This window comes from Oncorhynchus tshawytscha, linkage group LG13, assembly GCF_018296145.1.
Source record: "Oncorhynchus tshawytscha isolate Ot180627B linkage group LG13, Otsh_v2.0, whole genome shotgun sequence".
NCBI classification, from domain to species: domain Eukaryota; kingdom Metazoa; phylum Chordata; class Actinopteri; order Salmoniformes; family Salmonidae; genus Oncorhynchus; species Oncorhynchus tshawytscha.
The window spans coordinates 70799048-70820391 of record NC_056441.1 but is presented as its reverse complement, the minus strand read 5'-3'; the positions used below and the strand labels follow the sequence as shown (position 1 = coordinate 70820391).

General features: G+C 41.1%; 1 protein-coding gene across 1 annotated transcript; it reads right to left on the bottom strand.

Annotated features, from left to right (window-relative positions):
* Nucleotides 1–12539: 12539 nt before the first annotated feature.
* On the bottom strand, nucleotides 12540–16856 carry LOC112265628 (collagenase 3). Its single transcript, XM_024443141.2, has 10 exons — nucleotides 16709–16856; nucleotides 16109–16353; nucleotides 15773–15921; nucleotides 15422–15547; nucleotides 15176–15331; nucleotides 14035–14155; nucleotides 13806–13939; nucleotides 13468–13627; nucleotides 13250–13353; nucleotides 12540–13135 (listed from the first exon to the last, which is right to left on the bottom strand). The coding sequence occupies exons 1-10, from the start codon at nucleotides 16826–16828 to the stop codon at nucleotides 13035–13037; spliced, it is 1416 nt and encodes a 471-aa protein (XP_024298909.1). The 5' UTR covers nucleotides 16829–16856; the 3' UTR covers nucleotides 12540–13034.
* Between the last annotated feature and the right edge of the window lie 4488 nt (nucleotides 16857–21344).

The window sequence follows — 21344 nt, the reverse complement described above, 5'->3', positions numbered from 1 at the left end:
CCCCATTTAGTAAACCTGTTCCAGATGTCTGGGCCGTTTGTCCATCTCCTGGAGAGCAGGAATTTGGAGGCGGGGTGGTTGGAGGGCTGTCAATCACAGCTACCTCCCTCAGGTCAGCCTGCCAGGATCAACCTGAACGGTGTTAAATTAGAAAAAACATTTGCAATCCAAATACAACTAATCAGCTTAGCATAAATGAGTCATAAGAGAGTCACAAAGGAGTCTTGAACTTTTCTTTACCAGTTAATTACATGTTTGTAATCCAGTGACTCAATTTGCTGAGTACCTTGGTTTTTACTTTATCTCTCCAGGGCAATATAAAAGGTTCAGGTATATGAGGGGTCATGACACTCAGAGCTACTGTATCAGGGTAGCCCAATAGAGCACAAATCAGTGAGCCAAAGGCTCAACTCTGCTTGGGTGTTTGCATTATGGATTCACTGGCTGAGAAAAATCAATGCTTCCCAGTAAATGTGAAGATTTTCATTACACTTTCTATGACAATGTGTCTTCATCTGACAAATAGAGTAACATAATGTGGAATTCACAGAAAATGGTCATACTGTAACCTGGATGTCTAAGAGTAGTAGCTACTGTAGCAGATAGCTACTTAGCAATCTGCATACATACAATATATCATATTAGCATTTGTATTGCACTGAACTAATGTCATGTTTTGGCAAAATATATTTTAAAGACCACAGCAGCACCCTTACCAATAGCCCAGTTATCTACAGAATCTCTTTGCCTCTGGATATGGCCTGATTATAACACATGGTTTTTATTTCACCTTTATTTAGCTAGGCAAGTCAGTTAAAAACAAGTTCTTATTTACAATGACGGCCTACCCCGGCCTAACCCGAACGACGCTGGGCCAATTGTCCGCCGCCCTTTGGGACTTGCAATCACAGCCGGATGTGATACAGCCTGGATAAGGATTTTGATTGGCCGGTCACCTGAGAGTAGGAAGTTATACGGTGAGGCAAAAAAGTATTTAGTCAGCCACCAATTGTGCAAGATCTCCCACTTAAAAAGTTGAGAGAGGCCTGTAATTTTCATCATAGGTACACTTCAACTATGACAGACAAAATGAGAAAAAAAATCCAGAAAATCACATTGTAGGATTTTTAATGAATTTATTTGCAAATTATGGTGGAAAATATGTATTTGGTCAATAACAAAAGTTTATCTCAATACTTTGTTATATACCCTTTGTTGGCAATGACAGGTTGGATGTTTTCTGTAAGTATTCACAAGGTTTTCACACACTGTTGCTGGAATTTTGTCCCATTCCTCCATGCAGATCTCCTCTAGAGCAGTGATGTTTTGGGGCTGTTGCTGGGCAACACGGACTTTCAACTCCCTCCAAAGATTTTCTATGGGGTTGAGATCTGGAGACTGGCTAGGACACTCCAAGACCTTGAAATGCTTCTTACAAAGCCACTCCTTCGTTGCCCGGGCGGTGTGTTTGGGATCATTGTCATGCTGAAAGACCCAGCCACGTTTCATCTTCAATGCCCTTGCTGATGGAAGGAGGTTTTCACTCAAAATCTCACGATACATGGCCCCATTCATTCTTTCCTTTACACGGATCAGTCGTCCTGGTCCCTTTGCAGAAAAACAGCCCCAAAGCATGATGTTTCCACCCCCATGCTTCACAGTAGGTATGGTGTTCTTTGGATGCAACTCAGCATTCTTTGTCCTCCAAACACGACGAGTTGAGTTTTTACCAAAAAGTTATATTTTGGTTTCATCTGACCATACGACATTCTCCCAATCTTCTTCTGGATCATCCAAATGCTCTCTAGCAAACTTCAGACGGGCCTGGACATGTACTGGCTTAAGCAGGGGGACACGTCTGGCACTGCAGGATTTGAGTCCTTGGCGGCGTAGTGTGTTACTGATGGTAGGCTTTGTTACTTTGGTCCCAGCTCTCTGCAAGTCATTCACTAGGTCCCCCCGTGTGGTTCTGGGAGTTTTGCTCACTGTTCTTGTGATCAATTTGACCCCACGGGTTGAGATCTTGCGTGGAGCCCCAGATCGAGGGAGATTATCAGTGGTCTTGTATGTCTTCCATTTCCTAATAATTGCTCCCACAGTTGATTTCTTCAAACCAAGCTGCTTACCTATTGCAGATTCAGTCTTCCTAGCCTGGTGCAGGTCTACAATTGTGTTTCTGGTGTCCTTTGACAGCTCTTTGGTCTTGGCCATAGTGGAGTTTGGAGTGTGACTGTTTGAGGTTGTGGACAGGTGTCTTTTATACTGATAACAAGTTCAAACAGGTGCCATTAATACAGGTAACGATTGGAGGACAGAGGAGCCTCTTAAAGAAGAAGTTACAGGTCTGTGAGAGCCAGAAATCTTGCTTGTTTGTAGGTGCCCAAATACTTATTTTCCACCATAATTTGCAAATAAATTCATTAAAAATCCTACAATGTGATTTTCTGGATTTATTTTTCTCCTTTTGTCTGTCATAGTTAAAGTGTACCTATGTACCTATCATCTTTTTAAGTGGGAGAACTTGCACAATTGGTGGCTGACTAAATACTTTTTTGCCCTACTGTACATCTATTGCCAACAAGAGAGGGGACTCCCCAAAAACTTGCCACTTCGATGCAGCTACAACTGGAAGTGACTTTTCCTCGCAGATTAGTAGAGCATTTTCGCCAACCCTTTCATAACCTTAACCTAATTCTCCTAACCTGCTGCGAAAAAGTGACTTCTGGTGGTAGCTGTATCGAAGTGGCAGGTTTTTAGGGAATCTCAGCAAGAGAGACAGAGAAGCATTCCACAAAGATGGTGGATAACTCAGGCCGTTTACGATTGAAAGAAAATTGTCACAATTCCCGTCTGCTTAAGGGATGGCTCTCCCATAGGCACCAATGCATTAGCAGCTGGGTCTGGTCTGCTTCGTTCATTGACTGTATACGAACCAGAAAAAAAGGAGTGATTGAGATCTCGCTTCCTCTTCCGTCTCTAATGTCATGTGAATAGGAAATGTGATGATGTTAAACCCACGGGTAGATCAGATCCAAGGAGCTGGCCTATTAATTATCACACATGAAGTGCCTTCTTTGTTTCGCTTTAGCCCATGTGTTGATGGATGACCCACTTTTTGAATCTCTTAGCCCTACTACAATGACACATACAGTACAGTAGAAGAAGAAACTACAAGAATATGTTTGCCCTTTCATGATTACCTCTGCTGGAGTTGAAAATTGGGGCATGTAAGCCATGAAGGGTTGTTTTCTGTTTCCAGTGAGAGAGCTAAAGCGATACGATCAGAAACACAATCAGCCAGCTCAAGGCTTCAGACATGACCCTAAACAGTCAGTAAATGACCCACTGTAGCAGGTCCTGTGGGGAAATTGGTTACACTGCCCTATTTCATGTAGGATTGTTTATCACCTTTTGTACAATAATACAGCTATAACAAGGGAGGGGAGGTAAAATAGAGGGGAGGAGGATTGGCAAACAAGCTGCAAAAACCTTATTCTCACGGACTGTGGGAATGATCCAGCACTCGAGCAGGTGTGTGCACATCTCCATCTACATCAGACTTGCTCATAAGACTTTTATAAGGTAATGGTTCTTATTATCCTTATTGGTTATTTGGGTTGATTGAAATAAGCCAGAGAGGTAATAATTGTGTCCTCCACGGGCTTCTGTGCCACAGTGGTTTGGCTCTGAGATGTAATTACTACAAAGGGAAGGAGCTTTTGGGGTGTGTAATTAGTTCAGGCATGCAAGACCAGGGTGTCTTTATTAACTTCTCCACGCTCGCTTGAACCGCTATCAGACAGATGCAATCTGACCTTAAAACGGACAGATCCTCTAGAGCAGAGAGTTATTGAAGCAGCTAATTCATTTAGCTCACATAGCTTATTGCTTCATGGTTCTCTGTAAACTGCAGGATTTGTCTGGCCTTAGAGGATTGCCGCAGTTCAAGGGAAAAGGATATTTCTTTCCTCATAAAGCTGGGGTTTGTTTAGACAGCACAGGCCAACCTGATATTGTTTGCTGCCTGGCGGGAAACAGTGGGTGAATGAACACAATGTTTAGGGCTTCTATGCAGGGCAACAAAGGGAGCCGACACACTATGTTACGGGTTGTGAGGACGTGCCATTGTCGTGTCAGACAACTACAACAGACTTACTGGGCTTGTGTGTTTTGCTTTCTGGTGTTAATTTCTGTGACGTTAGATATCATGTAGGCTATGGTATTCAGTCATCAGTTTACAGTTTAGCAGACACACTTATCCAGAGCAACTTACAGGAACAATCATTATTAAGTGCCTTGCTCAAGGGCACATCAACAGATTTTTCACCTAGTCGGCTTGGGGATTCGAACCAGCGACCTTTCGGTTACTGGCCCATCGTTCCTAACCACTGGGCTACCTGCCACTACATGTATATTATGTTGATCATATTTTATTACAAAATAAAATTGGCTGGAGATGTCGGAATGCAGCTCACATTGTTAGATACCTCCAATCCAATCTTGGTTATTTGTTTTGTATGGCCTTTATACATAGTTTTGCATAAGAGTACGCAGATGAGAATTAGCCTTCCAAATTCTTAGCCAAAGGCCAAAGAGCAGTTCACAGGGATTTCAACCACAAATCCCCATGCCAGACACTTCCTTTGTATATTTAAAACTTGATTTGCCATTATAGTAAAAGTACTACAATAACTATTGTACACTAGCCTATGAAGATCCCTCTGATTTGAGTAAGTGAGCCAGTGAGACTCACCACTTTGTTATCATTCTGTTCACGATAATCTCTGATTGATGTGTCTGTGGCGAACATGCAAAGAACGTCAAAGAATGTGTCAGAGTTTTTAGCCAGCGATTCTCCCTTCACTGAAGGTTTTCTTTATCAACCTGAAAGCAGAGTCACTATCAGCAGCCTAAACCAAGCTCTAGCCTTCAAACGGGTACGAACAAACGGGCTGGTATGTAGACTGTTTGGGTATGGTAACCAACCTGTTCTGACCTACTGTTCACTAAAAACTTTTAAAAAGTGCATTTCTGAAGAAACAAATTCATGCAGGATGTTACCATTTGCAAGACGATGGCAGTAGTGTTACGACTTTGAACATGGGCAAAGTGGCAAATTAGAATGATCCTCACGACCCTTCGAGTTTGTTACACAGGTGACTCATTACTGTCTGTGATCAAATAATAATATATTTATGCATGATAAAGCAGAACTGATAACGTAAATGTATTAAAATAATCCACTTTTCCTCTGAATGAGATGTCTGTAATACTCGCTTAAGTTCAAGTCAAAAGTCAAAGCCCTATTTTCGGGAAAGAAATGTCATGTACAACTCACAATGTTTCTTTTCTGGCTCTTCTCTATGGGTCTTATTCAGGGACAGCGTTTAACATTGCTGTTAGAATTTCCTTCCAACTGCCTCCAGAGAGCATGACCTGTCCAGCTGGCTGGGCTGGGCCTGATGGGAAAGAGAGCTATTGGCTCTGTCAGCATCATATTAGAATTAACTGTTCATTGACTACAGCTCAGCGATCAACACCATAGTGCCCACAAAGCTCATCACTAAGCTAAGGACCCTGGAACTAAACACCTCCCTCTGCAACTGGATCCTGGACTTCCTGACGGGCCGCCCCCAGGTGGTAAGGGTAGCGAACAACACATATGCCACGCTGATCCTTAACACTAGGGCCCCTCAGGGATGCGTGCTTAGTCCTCTCCTGTACTCCCTTTTCACCCACGACTGCGTGGCCAAGCATGACTCCAACACCATCATTAAGTTTGCTGACAACACAACAGTGATCTGATCACTGACAAAGATGAGACAGCCTATAGGGAGGAGGTCTAAAGACCTGGCAGTGTGGTGCCAGGACAACAACCTCTCTCTCAATGTGATCAAGACAAAGGAGCCGACAGTGGACTACAGGAAAAGGATGTCCGAACAGGCGCCCCATTGACATCAATGGGACTGAAGTGGAGCGGATCAAGAGTTTCAAGTTCCTTGGTGTCCACATCACCAACAAACTATCATGGTCCAAACACATCAAGACAGTTGTGAAGAGGGCACGGCAGCACCTTTTCTCCCTCAGGAGACTGGAGAGATTTGACATGGGTCTCCAGATCCTCAAAAAGTTCTGCAGCTGCACCATCGAGAGCATCCTGACTGGTTGAATCACAGCTTGGTATGGCAACTTCTCAGCATCTGACTGTAAAGCGCTACAGAGGGTAGTGCATATGGCCCAGTACATCACTGGGGCCAAGCTTCCTGCCATCCAGGACCTATATACTAGGTCAGAGGAAGGCCCAAAAAATTGTCAAAGACTCTAGTCCCCAAGTCATAGACTATTCTCTCTGCTAGCGCATGGCAAGCGGTACCGGAGAGCCAAGTCTAGGACCAAAATTATCCTTAACAGCTTCTAACCCCAAGCCATAAGACTTCTGAATAACTAATCCAATGGCCAACCGACTATCAACATTGACATTACTTTACAAATTATCTCGACTATCCTGTACCCCCGCACACTGACTCAGTACCATTAAAAAATTCAATAAAAACATTTGTCACGATGGAGTTGCAGGGAAGGGCTGCTGTCTTATCGGCTCTCACCCAACCATGCTATTTTGTTAGTTTTTTTGCATTGTTTGTCTCTTATGACTGAAAAGAGCTTCTGGACATCAGAACTGTGATTGCTCACCTCAAACTGGATGAAGAGTTCTTCTTCAATGAGTCAGACGGGAGGGATATACTACTACAGACACCCGACCAGGCCCAGATCCCCGTGATAGGCTGGAGAAGGAAACTGAGATTTTGTGGAAAAAGATCTGGGTGCCTTGTGAAGACGAGCGACGAGTGGCTAATCTGCCCTTGCCTTCTGTCTGGCTAGCTAATATTCAGTCGCTGGAAAAAAATGGGCCGAGCTGAAAGCACACATTTCCCACATTAAACACTGTAATATTGTATGTTTCACAGAGTCGTGGCAGAACGACGACATTAAGAACATAAGGCTGACGGGTTATACACTCCATCGGCAGGACAGAACAGCAGTCTCTGCTAAGACACGGGGCGGGGGCCTATGCATATACAGTGGGTCTACAATTGTGTTTCTGGTGTCCTTTGACAGCTCTTTGGTCTTGGCCATAGTGGAGTTTGGAGTGTGACTGTTTGAGGTTGTGGACAGGTGTCTTTTATACTGATAACAAGTTCAAACAGGTGCCATTAATACAGGTAACGAGTGGAGGACAGAGGAGCCTCTTAAAGAAGAAGTTACAGGTCTGGGAGACCCAGAAATCTTGCTTGTTTGTAGGTGACCAAATACTTATTTTCCACCATAATTTGTAAATAACTTCATTAAAAATCCTCTAGATCACCTTTACTCCACACACAGAGACACGTACAAAGCTCTAGACCACCTTTACTCCACACACAGAGACGCGTACAAACCTCTAGACCACCTTTACTCCACACACAGAGACACATACAAACCTCTAGACCACCTTTACTCCTCACACAGAGACACGTACAAACCTCTAGACCACCTTTACTCCTCACACAGAGACACGTACAAACCTCTAGACCACCTTTACTCCTCACACAGAGACACGTACAAACCTCTAGACCACCTTTACTCCTCACACAGAGACACGTACAAACCTCTAGACCACCTTTACTCCACACACAGAGACACGTACAAAGCTTTCCCTTGCCCTCCATTTGGCAAAACTGATCATAATTCTATCCTCCTGATTCCTGCTTACAAGCAAAAATTAAAGCAGGAAGCACCAGTGACTCGGTCTATAAAAAAAGTCATCCTTGGTGTACACATCACAGACAGGTCCACCTGCACAGACAGTGATGTGAAGGTGCAACAGCGCCTCTACAACCTCAGGAGGCTGATCCAGAGCGACTTAAAGTAGTGAGTGCAGAAATGTTTGTACTTGTAATCCGGCAGGCTTTATTCAAATCAATTTTTAAAATATTTTTATTTATTTAACTAGGCAAGTCAGTTAAGAACAAATTCTTATTTACAATGATGGCCTAGGAACAGTGGATTAACTGCCTTGTTCAGGGGCAGAATGACAGATTTTTACCTTGTCAGCTCAGGGATTCAATCTAGGAAAGTTTCGGTTACTGGTCCAATGCTCTAATCACTAGGCTACCTGCCACCCCAGGTATTTAATTCCTGATATGGAACTTGATGTGTGGTGAAAGATTGTTACATAGAAAACACTAAACTACATAGATGACAGAAACATGAACAAAACATGTTCTGTATTTTAAGAGGGGGTGATTTAATAGTTCAGACAAATTGATGACACAAGCGAGTTATGTTATTATGTGGTTGTTATTTTGGTTTGTTGTCTAGGAATTCCTCACACTCAGCCATACCCTCTTTCCAAACCCTATCTAATCTAGCAGGCCTGTTGCGTACTCACTGTCAAAATAATCAGTTCCACCAACTGTGTTGTTTGTGGGGAGGAGGGTGAAGTTTAAAGAGCTTGCATCACTCTCAGTAGTGGTGGTTTGAGATGGGATTTTTCCTAAGGAAAAGGGACACATCCTGAGATTGTATGGCCTCTCTCTCTCTCTTTTCCTCCCATCTGGTTTCCATCAGAGGTGCCAAGACTGGAGTTACTTCCAGCAGGACACAATAGAGCACCTCCATGCAGTTAACTATTTGTGGGTCTTTACTCTGCCTGAGGTGTTTTCTTAACACAACTCATTCCTTCATTTGAAGTTATTTTCTTTAGGTGTTTCATTGTGTTATCACGCTACATGTTACATTTCCACACTACATTGGGTTCGCTGACAGACAGTAAATGGCCAATATCAGTCAGAGTCAGGATGGTAACAATATGAAACATGACCGGTTTTGTATCATTTTGAGACCTTATGGATATTTTCCTATCTCTTCCTACCTATGGTCGGGGGAGAGGGACATACCACCGGCCAACAACAGAGCTTGTCTCAGAGAAATCAGTGACGCAGCTAATGAGGAAACCAGAAGACTAGGGGCCTGCTCTGTAATTGCATCCACATGGTCCGGCCCAAAGATTAAGTTTCTTAAACTCACGAGCTTCATCGCTATTTTTGTTGGTAGTCTTGGATCGCAACTGCTCCACCTTGGAGAGTCTCGGAGCCTGTCTGGACCTCAGAAGCCTCACGCTGACTCACTGATGCATCATAGATACCATTCTGATCAGTTCAGCTCAAGAACATGTACTAAGAACATAACTACTAGATTTAATCTCTATTTGCTCACTCTAACATACATGATTTTATCAATGGACTTGATTTATACTTTTTGGAAGGCTTGACAGAATGAACTAAAACATTTGACATAAGCTGCTACAGTTTGGCACTGATAGGGTTGTCAATTTTCCCATAGTTGAGCTAAGATGCATAGTATGTGGGTCTGTGGCTGCATCATAACACGTAGAGCTTACCTTGGAAGAATCACAGCATTTAATGAGCGACTCATGTTACTCTGAGTATCTCATTTTTGTTTGGGTGGCTGAGCTCAAAGTAAACCACCATTCAGACTGAGCTCATGGTAAACAACCATTCATACCAGAGGAGGCTGGTGGAAGGAGTTATAGGAGGACTAGCTCATTGTAATAGTTGGAATGGAATGCGGTTTCCGTGTGTTTGATGTGTTGGATTAATTCCATTCCAGCCATTACAATGAGCCTGTGCTCCTATAACTCCTTCCACCAGCCTCCTCTGATTCAGACTGAGCTTGCAGGAAACCGTGTTGACGTAGCACCCTCTTGTGGTGTAAACTTAGAACTGCTGTTTGGCCAATGGCAATACAAGGATGTGTCCATGTAAAAACAAGCAGGGAGGGCCGGGAAAGTCAATACCTACAACAGAATGGCAGAGCTATGCCAACTCAGCTGCCAAGTCATCCCTGTTGCAGTATTGATGACAAAGAGGGAGTATTTTGGCAGTTGTGGCTGGTTACTCAATACCGTGGCATGGTGCTGTGTAGGTGGTTTGTGTGCACTTGTGATTCATAAGCAGTATTTTATGCAGTCTGCTCTATCTATGTTGTATACTTCCTGACCACAATAACCTTAGATGATCCAAGATCAAACTATGTGGTAGTATGACAACGCCTGCAAAAAAGCACCCAGTGTAGAATGTGGTCCCATCTCTTCCCATCTCTTCCCATTCCTATATCTATTTTCCTACATCTCTTACCAAACGTATCATCTCTTCCCATCCCTATATCTATTTTCCTACATCTCTTACCAAACGTATCATCTCTTCCCATCTCTTCCCATCCCTATATCTATTTTCCTACATCTCTTACCAAACGTATCATCTCTTCCCATCTCTTCCCATCCCTATATCTATTTTCCTACATCTCTTACCAAACGTATCATCTCTTCCCATCCCTATATCTATTTTCCTACATCTCTTACCAAACGTATCATCTCTTCCCATCCCTATATCTATTTTCCTACATCTCTTACCAAACGTATCATCTCTTCCCACCCCTATATCTATTTTCCTACATCTCTTACCAAACGTATCATCTCTTCCCATCCCTATATCTATTTTCCTACATCTCTTACCAAACGTATCATCTCTTCCCATCCCTATATCTATTTTCCTACATCTCTTACCAAACGTATCATCTCTTCCCATCCCTATATCTATTTTCCTACATCTCTTACCAAACGTATCATCTCTTCCCATCCCTATATCTATTTTCCTACATCTCTTACCAAACGTATCATCTCTTCCCATCCCTATATCTATTTTCCTACATCTCTTACCAAACGTATCATCTCTTCCCATCCCTATATCTATTTTCCTACATCTCTTACCAAACGTATCATCTCTTCCCATCCCTATATCTATTTTCCTACATCTCTTACCAAACGTATCATCTCTTCCCATCTCTATTTTCCTACATCTCTTCCGTATCATCTCTTCCCATCTCTTCCCATATCTATTTTCCTACATCTCTTACCAAACATATCATCTCTTCCCATCCCTATATCTATTTTCCTACATCTCTTACCAAACGTATCATCTCTTCCCATCCCTATATCTCTACATCTCTTACCAAACGTATCATCTCTTCCCATCCCTATATCTATTTTCCTACATCTCTTACCAAACGTATCATCTCTTCCCATCCCTATATCTATTTTCCTACATCTCTTACCAAACGTATCATCTCTTCCCATCCCTATATCTATTTTCCTACATCTCTTACCAAACGTATCATCTCTTCCCATCTCTTCCCATCCCTATATCTATTTTCCTACATCTCTTACCAAACGTATCATCTCTTCCCATCCCTATATCTATTTTCCTACATCTCTTACCAAACGTATCATCTCTTCCCATCCCTATATCTATTTTCCTACATCTCTTACCAAACGTATCATCTCTTCCCATCTCTTCCCATCCCTATATCTATTTTCCTACATCTCTTACCAAACGTATCATCTCTTCCCATCCCTATATCTATTTTCCTACATCTCTTACCAAACGTATCATCTCTTCCCATCCCTATATCTATTTTCCTACATCTCTTACCAAACGTATCATCTCTTCCCATCTCTTCCCATCCCTATATCTATTTTCCTACATCTCTTACCAAACGTATCATCTCTTCCCATCCCTATATCTATTTTCCTACATCTCTTACCAAACGTATCATCTCTTCCCATCCCTATATCTATTTTCCTACATCTCTTACCAAACGTATCATCTCTTCCCATCCCTATATCTATTTTCCTACATCTCTTACCAAACGTATCATCTCTTCCCATCCCTATATCTATTTTCCTACATCTCTTACCAAACGTATCATCTCTTCCCATCCCTATATCTATTTTCCTACATCTCTTACCAAACGTATCATCTCTTCCCATCCCTATATCTATTTTCCTACATCTCTTACCAAACGTATCATCTCTTCCCATCCCTATATCTATTTTCCTACATCTCTTACCAAACGTATCATCTCTTCCCATCCCTATATCTATTTTCCTACATCTCTTACCAAACGTATCATCTCTTCCCATCCCTATATCTATTTTTTTCCTACATCTCTTACCAAACGTATCATCTCTTCCCATCCCTATATCTATTTTCCTACATCTCTTACCAAACGTATCATCTCTTCCCATCCCTATATCTATTTTCCTACATCTCTTACCAAACGTATCATCTCTTCCCATCCCTATATCTATTTTCCTACATCTCTTACCAAACGTATCATCTCTTCCCATCCCTATATCTATTTTCCTACATCTCTTACCAAACGTATCATCTCTTCCCATCCCTATATCTATTTTCCTACATCTCTTACCAAACGTATCATCTCTTCCCATCCCTATATCTATTTTCCTACATCTCTTACCAAACGTATCATCTCTTCCCATGTCTCTTACCATATTTTTTCCAAACAGATGCATTTTGTCTTGTTACAGAAAAAACGTATTTTGAGTGATGTGGGCCTACACGTCGAACACTAAATGTTTCTATTTGAGTATTTAAATCACAAACACTCAGACAATGCCATTTGCACTTATTATTTTATTCATGAAAATGTGTCATTAAAATTAGTAGTAAAAACATTCACAGTCCATAAAAAGCATTTAGCTCGTACTCTAGATTTGGTGTCCTTGAATGCCACCTATTGGTGGATCTGCAACACATTACTGTAACTTCCCCAAGTAACATTTACATACAGAGAGAAATGCAATTACAGTATTCTAAAGTATATCAGAGTGGTTTCTATCCCACCCTTCAATACTATAACAAGTCATGTGAATATGATGCACATTTTCTGATACCCTAAAGCAAGACCCCGCATTTGTTCGATGCATAAGCCAACCGTTTTCCCATTCACAATAAATATTACACCTACTTTAGTCTTCAGACATGCATTTTACATGCAGTTTTCCAGCGTACTTTGAGTTGAGTTACAAATAACAATAACAAACAGGTGTCCAGCACAAATGATCTATTGGTACGTTTCCCATAAAATAACAGTAGTTCTCCACCAGTGGATCAGCAGTTGAGAAAAGAGTTTGTCCTAACAATCTGAATCACCTTCCTTGCACTGTAGCTGTATTCAAACTGTGTATGTTCATGGAAGAAATGCAAATATCCTGCAAGGAGAAAGAAAGGATGAATTTGTTAGAGAGAGCTATTTATTATATATTCAAAGCAAATGCAACAGAAACTACATAAGAATATTATTGAAATTAGTGATTGTGATATACCATATTTATATAAGGCAGCATCCACCTCATCTCCCATTCCAGGGAAATCCATCTCAATGGATCTTGGGAAGCCACTGTCCATTGTGTTAGTCTTCTCATCATAACTGTAAATTAAGACACAACCAAGACTATAACCTATAATGAACGGTTATGTTTGCAGATATCATCTCTCAACAAGACTAGACCAGACCAGACCAGGCCAAACCATACTGTCCTACCTCCAGAACTGCTCTTCAGAGAACAGAAGGGTCTTGCCGGTGTCTGGGATGTACACAGCAGCATCCACCCTCCGCACGGTCTTGGGGAGTCCCAGTTTATGGATGTATTTGGGGTAGCCCTCCACTAGGCTGTAGCCATTCAGGGCCCACATTCTAATACCTGGAAAAATATGAAAATTTGTCAACGAAATTAACTTATGACTCTACCGACATCAATTTGATTAGATATCTACTGTATACGTGATGGAAATGAGCAAAGTAGAACTGTAATTGCATATTCAAAATGACAGAGGACTATGCGAACAGTGTTGCAAGCATGTAATTCATATGTAATTCACCACTGAATATGAAGACCATGTCTTTCTCAGGGTACTCATAGGCAGCATCCACTTTGTTGGGGAGGGAGGGCCAGGTGGATTTGATCAGGGTTTGCTCAGGCTCTGCAAACTGAGGATGGAGACGCCAGTAGAACCTGTCATCAAATAGAAAACATCAACACGTACATTTTGTCAATTCTAACCTCATAGTTTGTGCAGAAAAGTTCTCATGAATGAACACACTCCCTACCTGTCTTTGAAGATGATTGTTTCTCCTCTGAGCTCAGTGACAGCATCAAAACTCAACATGGGGTCACATTTGTTTGGGGCATCTGGCTTGGGCTTCACTTTGCTGTCATTGGGGTTCGGGCCTAAAGGATTGAACCGCATAATGAGCGTTTCAAAATATGACTCCAGTGCCAGTCAAAAGATGGACACACCTACTCATTCTACATTGTAGAATAATAGTGAAGACATCAAAACTATGAAACAACATATATGGAATCATGTAGTAACCAAAAAAAGTGTTAAACAAACCCAAATATATTTTATACTTGAGATTCTTCAAAGTAACCACCCTTTGCCTTGATGACAACGTTGCAAACTCTTGGCATTCTCTCAACCAGCTTCACCTGGAATATTATTCCAATAGTCTTGAAGGAGTTCCCACATGCTGAGCACTTGTTGGCTGCTTTTCCTTTGCTCTGCGGTCCAACTCATCCCAAACCATCTCAATTGGGTTGAGGTCAGGTGATTGTGGAGACCAGGTCATCTGATGCAGCACTCCATCATGCTCCTTCTTGGTCAAATAGCCCTTGCACAGCCTGTAGGTGAAATGGGTGATTGTCCTGTTGAAAAAGAAATGATAGTCCCACAAAGCACAAACCAGATGGGATGGCGTACCGCTGCAGAATGCTGTGGTAGCCATACTGGTTAAGTGTGCCTTGAATTGTAAATAAATCACTGACAATGTCACCAGCAAAGCACCACCACACCATCACACCTCCTCCATGCTTCACAGTGGGAACCACACATGCGGAAGTCATCCGTTCACCTACTCTGTTAATTGAAATGCATTCCCAGGTGACTACCTCATGAAGCTGTATGAGAGAATGCCAAGAGTGTGCAAAGCTGTCATCAAGGTAACGATAGGCTACTTTGAAGAATCTCGAATATAAATATATTTTGATTTGTTTAACACTTTTTCGGTTACTACATGATCCCATACGTGTTATTTCATAGTTTTGATGTCTTCACTATTCTACAATGTAGAAAATAGTACAAATAAAGAAAAACCCTGGAATGAGTAGGTGTGTCCAAACTTTTGACTTTTCTTTTGACATAATTATCTGTAACTATTTTCTGTTTGTGTTAATAAGTGGAACACTAACCATAAAGAGCTTGAATGCCGGTGATATCATCCTCAGACAGTGGATAACCCTGGCTGTAGGAGTAGATTGGGTACATCAGAGCTCCAGGATCGGAAGAATGGGACAAGCCAAGGGCATGGCCAAACTCATGAGTGGCGACCAGGAAAAGGTTGTAGGCTACAGGGGAGGAAATATGTCAGTAAGTAATCATTGATTAAATGTCATACATTTTCCTTGATCCCCCACGTAAATGTACCAAATATTTACCGTCTGAGTCTATTGACCAATGTTCATCTTCATCAAAGTGTGTGTCTCCTCCAATGTCTCTGCCAGGGGGATAGGCATGGGCTAAGAGACCGTCAGGGCCGTCAAAGGGGTTGAAGTCTCCATGTTCTAAAGACAAAGAAAGGCCAGGGAAAAAAATATGTTTGAGGATGGTTTCAGTAAGTGTTGCCAGCATTCAATCAATTTATTCTATGACAGGGTCTTGCACAACTCTAAACAATGTTCACTGAATGTTGAACAAAACTACAGTAAGATTATCAAATTAATCAAGATATTCTCCATATATTCTGTATAATCTATCAACTGTAGGCCAGAATAAAGAAATTGGTCTACCTTTTGTCCCAAATGCTATCATGATGTCAGCCTTCCCCTCGTGCAGTTTCTTGAAGGTCAGAGGCGTGACATCAGCCCAGATGTTTAAGGCATTATGGATAGCTCTGTCCACATCTGCCTTCATCAGATCAGGAGTATAATTCACTATTCTGAAGGGCATTTCAAGAGAGAGGAAACATGTCTTCATTTAAGAGAAACTTGACAAGTTTTATCCAAAGTAATGAAATCTGATAATATCCATTGATTCCAAGGTCATGTGGTGTATGTGGAGTAAATTAACATTATTACACCAATACCATAAAAGAAATATGACCCAGAGTGTTTGAGAAGCCTCACCTGAAGGTCACATTGGTGTTCTGCCATTTGAGGTGTCGGGGGAAGTGGTTGTATTCCCCCACGTCAGGGACACCACACCTGGCCATGCTCATCAGTTCCAGGGTGTTAGTGTCCAGGCTCCCCGTCACTTGGAGGTTGAAGAAGGACTGCATCTCCCTGACCTTAGCCTGCATGGCGTCTGACGACCTGTGGGTCGGGGTTCCCTGAAGTCCAGCTCGAAGGTTGTAGAACCTACGGAGGTATTTCTGAAGAGGAAACAATAACATAAGTTAACACCTTCATGATATGTAGCTGTTTAAGCGTGGTCATATGGAATGGATGTAATTTAAATATGGTCATTTAAGGAGCAAGATCACAAGAGAAACACAGGGTTCAATTTGAGGGGATATATTATTTCAACAACGTCTGGCATATTGTATGCAATTAATAATTTTGTTTAAATAAAATAATGCTCATTTTGTTTATACTATACATTATCGCATTTATCCTTATTTTGAGTATGAGGATAACTGTAAAATTAATATTAAAACAAATATTCAGTGCACCAAACAGAAATTGATAAACAAAAGGACATCAGAACCACAGCTTTAATTGGCTTACCTCGGCTAATAGCCACTCGTCAGTCTCCTCCAGTGATGACAGAGGCATAGCAAATGACTGAGCAACCACCACAAGGAGCAGTAAACCTGTGATTTCCATCTTGTCTTGTCTTGGTGGCATCCAGCACAGTGACTGACTGGGGTCCAGGAGCCAAGTCTGCTTTTATACTGAGTGTTTATTTTTCTAAATGTCTGTGATTCATGCCACTTCCTCCTCAGACTGCCTAAAACTGCTGGTAGTTCAGAAAACAGAGTGCTTGTGGTTTAGTAAACTGCTTTGAACGCACCTGAATAAGCAGTGATGTCACATTTTTTGACCAAATGTTCATGACAATTTTTTTAAAGATTCAATGAATACATATGGCAAGTGACCAGTTATCTGAACTTTTGTGACGCTATTTTATGTTCTTCCAAAGATAAATATATCTCTAAATTCCTCTATAACGGAAAAAATATATTGAGCTTTACTTAAGAAAGTTAATTAAATACGGTATCTTTAAATGGTAATGTGCATACATGTCGATGAGTACACATGCTATTTGTAAAACTTTCAGACACCCATGACTGTGATACACTTCCATGTTATTTTGAGTAAGACAGAGAATGACCGTTGGTGGCCATAGAGAAATCAGTTAAAGGGAAAATCCACTCGAAATACAACCTAACATGATTTACAACATACCTTGGCAGAACAGGATGTGTGTACCTAGAACAGGATATGTATTTCACATATGGTCACTGATATAAATGTATATATTAGATTATACTGGATAAGAGTAGCCTGTGTCCCAATTTATAGCAGCAGAGTTTAAGTACTGGGGGCAGGGCAGGTCAAGTCATGCCCTGTCACTTGTATGTCTGCTGCTTCTGTGTGTCTGGTGTGTCTGTGTTGTCACATGTTGTCTTCAGTCTGCTATAACAATGGAATTCCTAAACCCAGACTCCGAGCCAAGAGGGGTATTTTATGGCAATTCACAAATAACATGACAAGCAGCTTTACAACAGGCATGTAAATAACATTCTTAACTGCAATTAACTTGAAGTTTCTGACAGAGTTAATGGGGATTAAAAGCTCTCCAAACATACAAAGTACACCTCATGCAGATGCTGTTAAGATCTAATATAGGTATTTATGAACGTTGGCTGACGCTATTATACCTAAGGTATATCACTTTTTATCAGAGACTTATGACTATGTTGAGAGAGAGAATTAGCTAAACTATTTTAGACTGTGGAAACAGAGCCACTGAGCTGAGTCATATTTAGGGGAAGTTGGCTGGGGGATTTTTGCAACTGACTAAGATGGTCACCCACATTCACAACTAACTAGAACATAAATAATGCGTCAAATTAAAACTTTAACATATCCAATAATAAGTTTATGTCACTGAAGGTAGAATGATACAAAAGAGAGTCATTTTGCGTTTAAAAATGTTTCTTTATTGGTTAGAGGGGAACATTGGAGGCTTCAGCACCAGAACTGCTTCCATCAGTAAGCATCATTACCTCACAAGGGCTCGATTCCGACCCGAGTTAAACACATGTAAATGGAATGTAATTCCATTTTTATGCACTTTTCCCTCTACACATATTCTGACCTTGAACTTAAGCATGAGAATAGTGTGCTACTCAGCTGCTATTCATTTTGGGTGGAGATCTAAGAGATGAAGGTGTGCCGGTGTAACCAATGTGAAAATGCTAGCTTGTTAGCGGTGGTGTGTGCTAATGGTGTTTCAATCAGTGACGTCACTCGCTCTGAGACCTTGAAGTAGTTGTTACCCTTGCAGAGGCTTTTGTGGCGCGATGGGTAACGATGCTTCGAGGGTGGCTGCTGTTGATGTGTGCAGAGGGTCCCTGGTTTGAGCCCAGGTAGCATCTACTTCATTTTTTCCAATAGAAATAACATTCTCCATGCACTGTAATTTACAGCGTATTAAGAGTTATTGATAAGAGTTAGGTAAATGACTAATCGATTTGGATAAGGGAATTCTGAATATAAATGACACTTTATATATATATTTATATATATATATATATTTATATTTGACCTTATAATTGCTGGAGACAAATGTGAAATCAGTCATATTGCAGCAAACTGAAGCATTTCAACATATAAACTTTCTCACAGTAAAGATTATGAAATGCTGTGCCATTATGCAGAATTTAAATTGTACAGCCTTCTAACTTGCACGGATGGGCACTCTCAAATATCTTTACTTTATGTTACCCCCACTTTCACTGTTTCTATCATGTTAAATAATGTATTACCCTGTTAATTCTCTTCAGTTGGTATAGCCTACATTATCATTAAATTCCATTTTTTAGTTGACCTTCATTTGCTTCTTCCTTACACACCATCATGACCATGGTGTTGTTGCTGAGGATTGTTAGTAACAGTTGGTAATATAAAAAAAGAATTAAATCGTAATGGAGCAGAGCACAAACCACAAACCAAGCCACAAACCCAACGCATGGTGCAATAATTTGCTGTGTCATCACACAGTTCCATGGTTAGTGCAGGCGATAGACGAGTGTATAGCCTACTATTGTACACCATTCTCCCTATTATAATTCTATGTACACTACTCTTTCAACATTACTATGGGTTAAAGAACTGAATGTGCCAATTTTCAGAATGAATCAAACCATTTTCTTCACCAATCTACCAATTGGTGCTGAAACATAGACTAATATGCCTATATTTAGATTACTTTCTTTAATTGATTCCTAATATTCCGTTCTCGAACTAAAAAGTACACCTTATTTAAAGGGATGGCATAAGAAAAATGTACTGAAAACCATATTGAATGGAAATTCCACAAGAACATCTCTTGGCCAGCAAGTGGGAGGTATTTTTCAGCAGTTAAATTACATTTATTCAGAAAACGCAAGGGAACCACGCCTGCAAATCCAGGTACGCACCTTCATAAGGTAAGTCTGAATATCAACTACTGAGAAGTGTGTAGGAAAGTCATTGGTAAGGAAGGCGTAATTTCCTAAGTCTGAATCAGGCCCACAGGGAAGAGCAGGAAGCTACTGTGTTGATTAGAGTGGTCAGTACCACTCTAATAGTAGGCTATGCTGATGTTGGTGAAGACTGTCTTGTACGTAGAGCAGTTGAGTATCAGCATGGGAAATTCCTATAAAACTGTTTTCTTCCATAAAATAACAACTTGTCTTTCCTACTAGCACTGACTTTGCTGATACATAATGTAGGGAAAATGTACTTTACACGATTATGATGTGTTGTTTCAACTAGCTATCTTAAGATGAATGCACTAAGTCGCTCTGGATAAGAATATCTTTTAAATGACAAAAATGTAAATGTACATTTTTTTTGGTTACGTCATGATTCAATATGTGTTATTTCATAGTTTGGACGTCTTTACTTTTATTCTATAATGTAGAAAATAGTACAAATAAGGAAAAACCCTTGAATGAATAGTTGTGTCCAAACTTTTGACTGGTACTGTAGTTCAAGAGAAATGCAAGATTTACATTCCTAATACAACCCCCCAACCCCCGACTATTGTTGTTACTTATTATCCCATTTGTGACAATTTTCACAAGTTTATGATGTTATACAATTCCATTTCCAAAGTACACTTTGTCAATATGTACATTGTTACTTCATGTATGGCATTGAACGAGCTTCAACGCCATACAACACTCCTTCTGTGGCCTCCAACTGTTTTTAAATGCTATATAACTAAGTGCATGCTCTTCAAACGATTGCTGCCCGCACCCTCCCGCCCGACGAGCATCACTACTCTGGACGGTTCTGACCTAGAATATGTGGACAACTACAAATACCTAGGTGCCTGGTTAGACTGTAAACTCTCCTCCCAGACTCGCATTAATAAGCATCTCCAATCCAAAATTAAATCTAGAATCGGCTTCCTATTTCGCAACAAATCCTCCTTCACTCATCTCGCCAAACATACTCTCGTGAAACTGACTATCTTACCGATCCTTGACTTCGGCGATGTCATTTACAAAATAGCCTCCAACACTCTACTCAGCAAACTGGATGTAGTCTATCACAGTGCCATCCAATTTATCACCAAATCCCCATATACCACCCACCACTGTGACCTGTATGCTCTTGTTGGCTGGCACTCACTACATATCCGTTGACAAACCCAGTGGCTCCAGGTCATCTATAAGTCTTTGCTAGGCAAAGCCGTAGCCTAGTGGTTAGAGCGGTGGACTAATAACCGAAAGTTCAAATCCCGAGCTGACAAGGTACAAATCTGTCGTTCTGCCCCTGAACAGGCAGTTAACCCACTGTATAGAGGCTGTCATTGAAAATAAGAATTTGTTCTTAACTGACTTGCCTAGTTAAATAAAGGTAAAATATATATTTTTTTATCTCAGCTCACTGGTCACCATAGCAACACCCACCCGTAGCACGCACTCCAGCAGGTATATTTCACTAATCATCCCCAAAGCCAACACTTCCTTTGGCCGCCTTTCCTTCCAGTTCTCTGCTGCCAATGACTGGGACGAATTGCAAAAGTCTCTGAAGCTGGAGTCTTATATCTCTCTCCCTAACTTTAAGCATCAGCTGTCTGAGCAGATTACCAATCACTGCACCTGTACACAGACAATCTGTAAATAGCACACCCCACTACCTC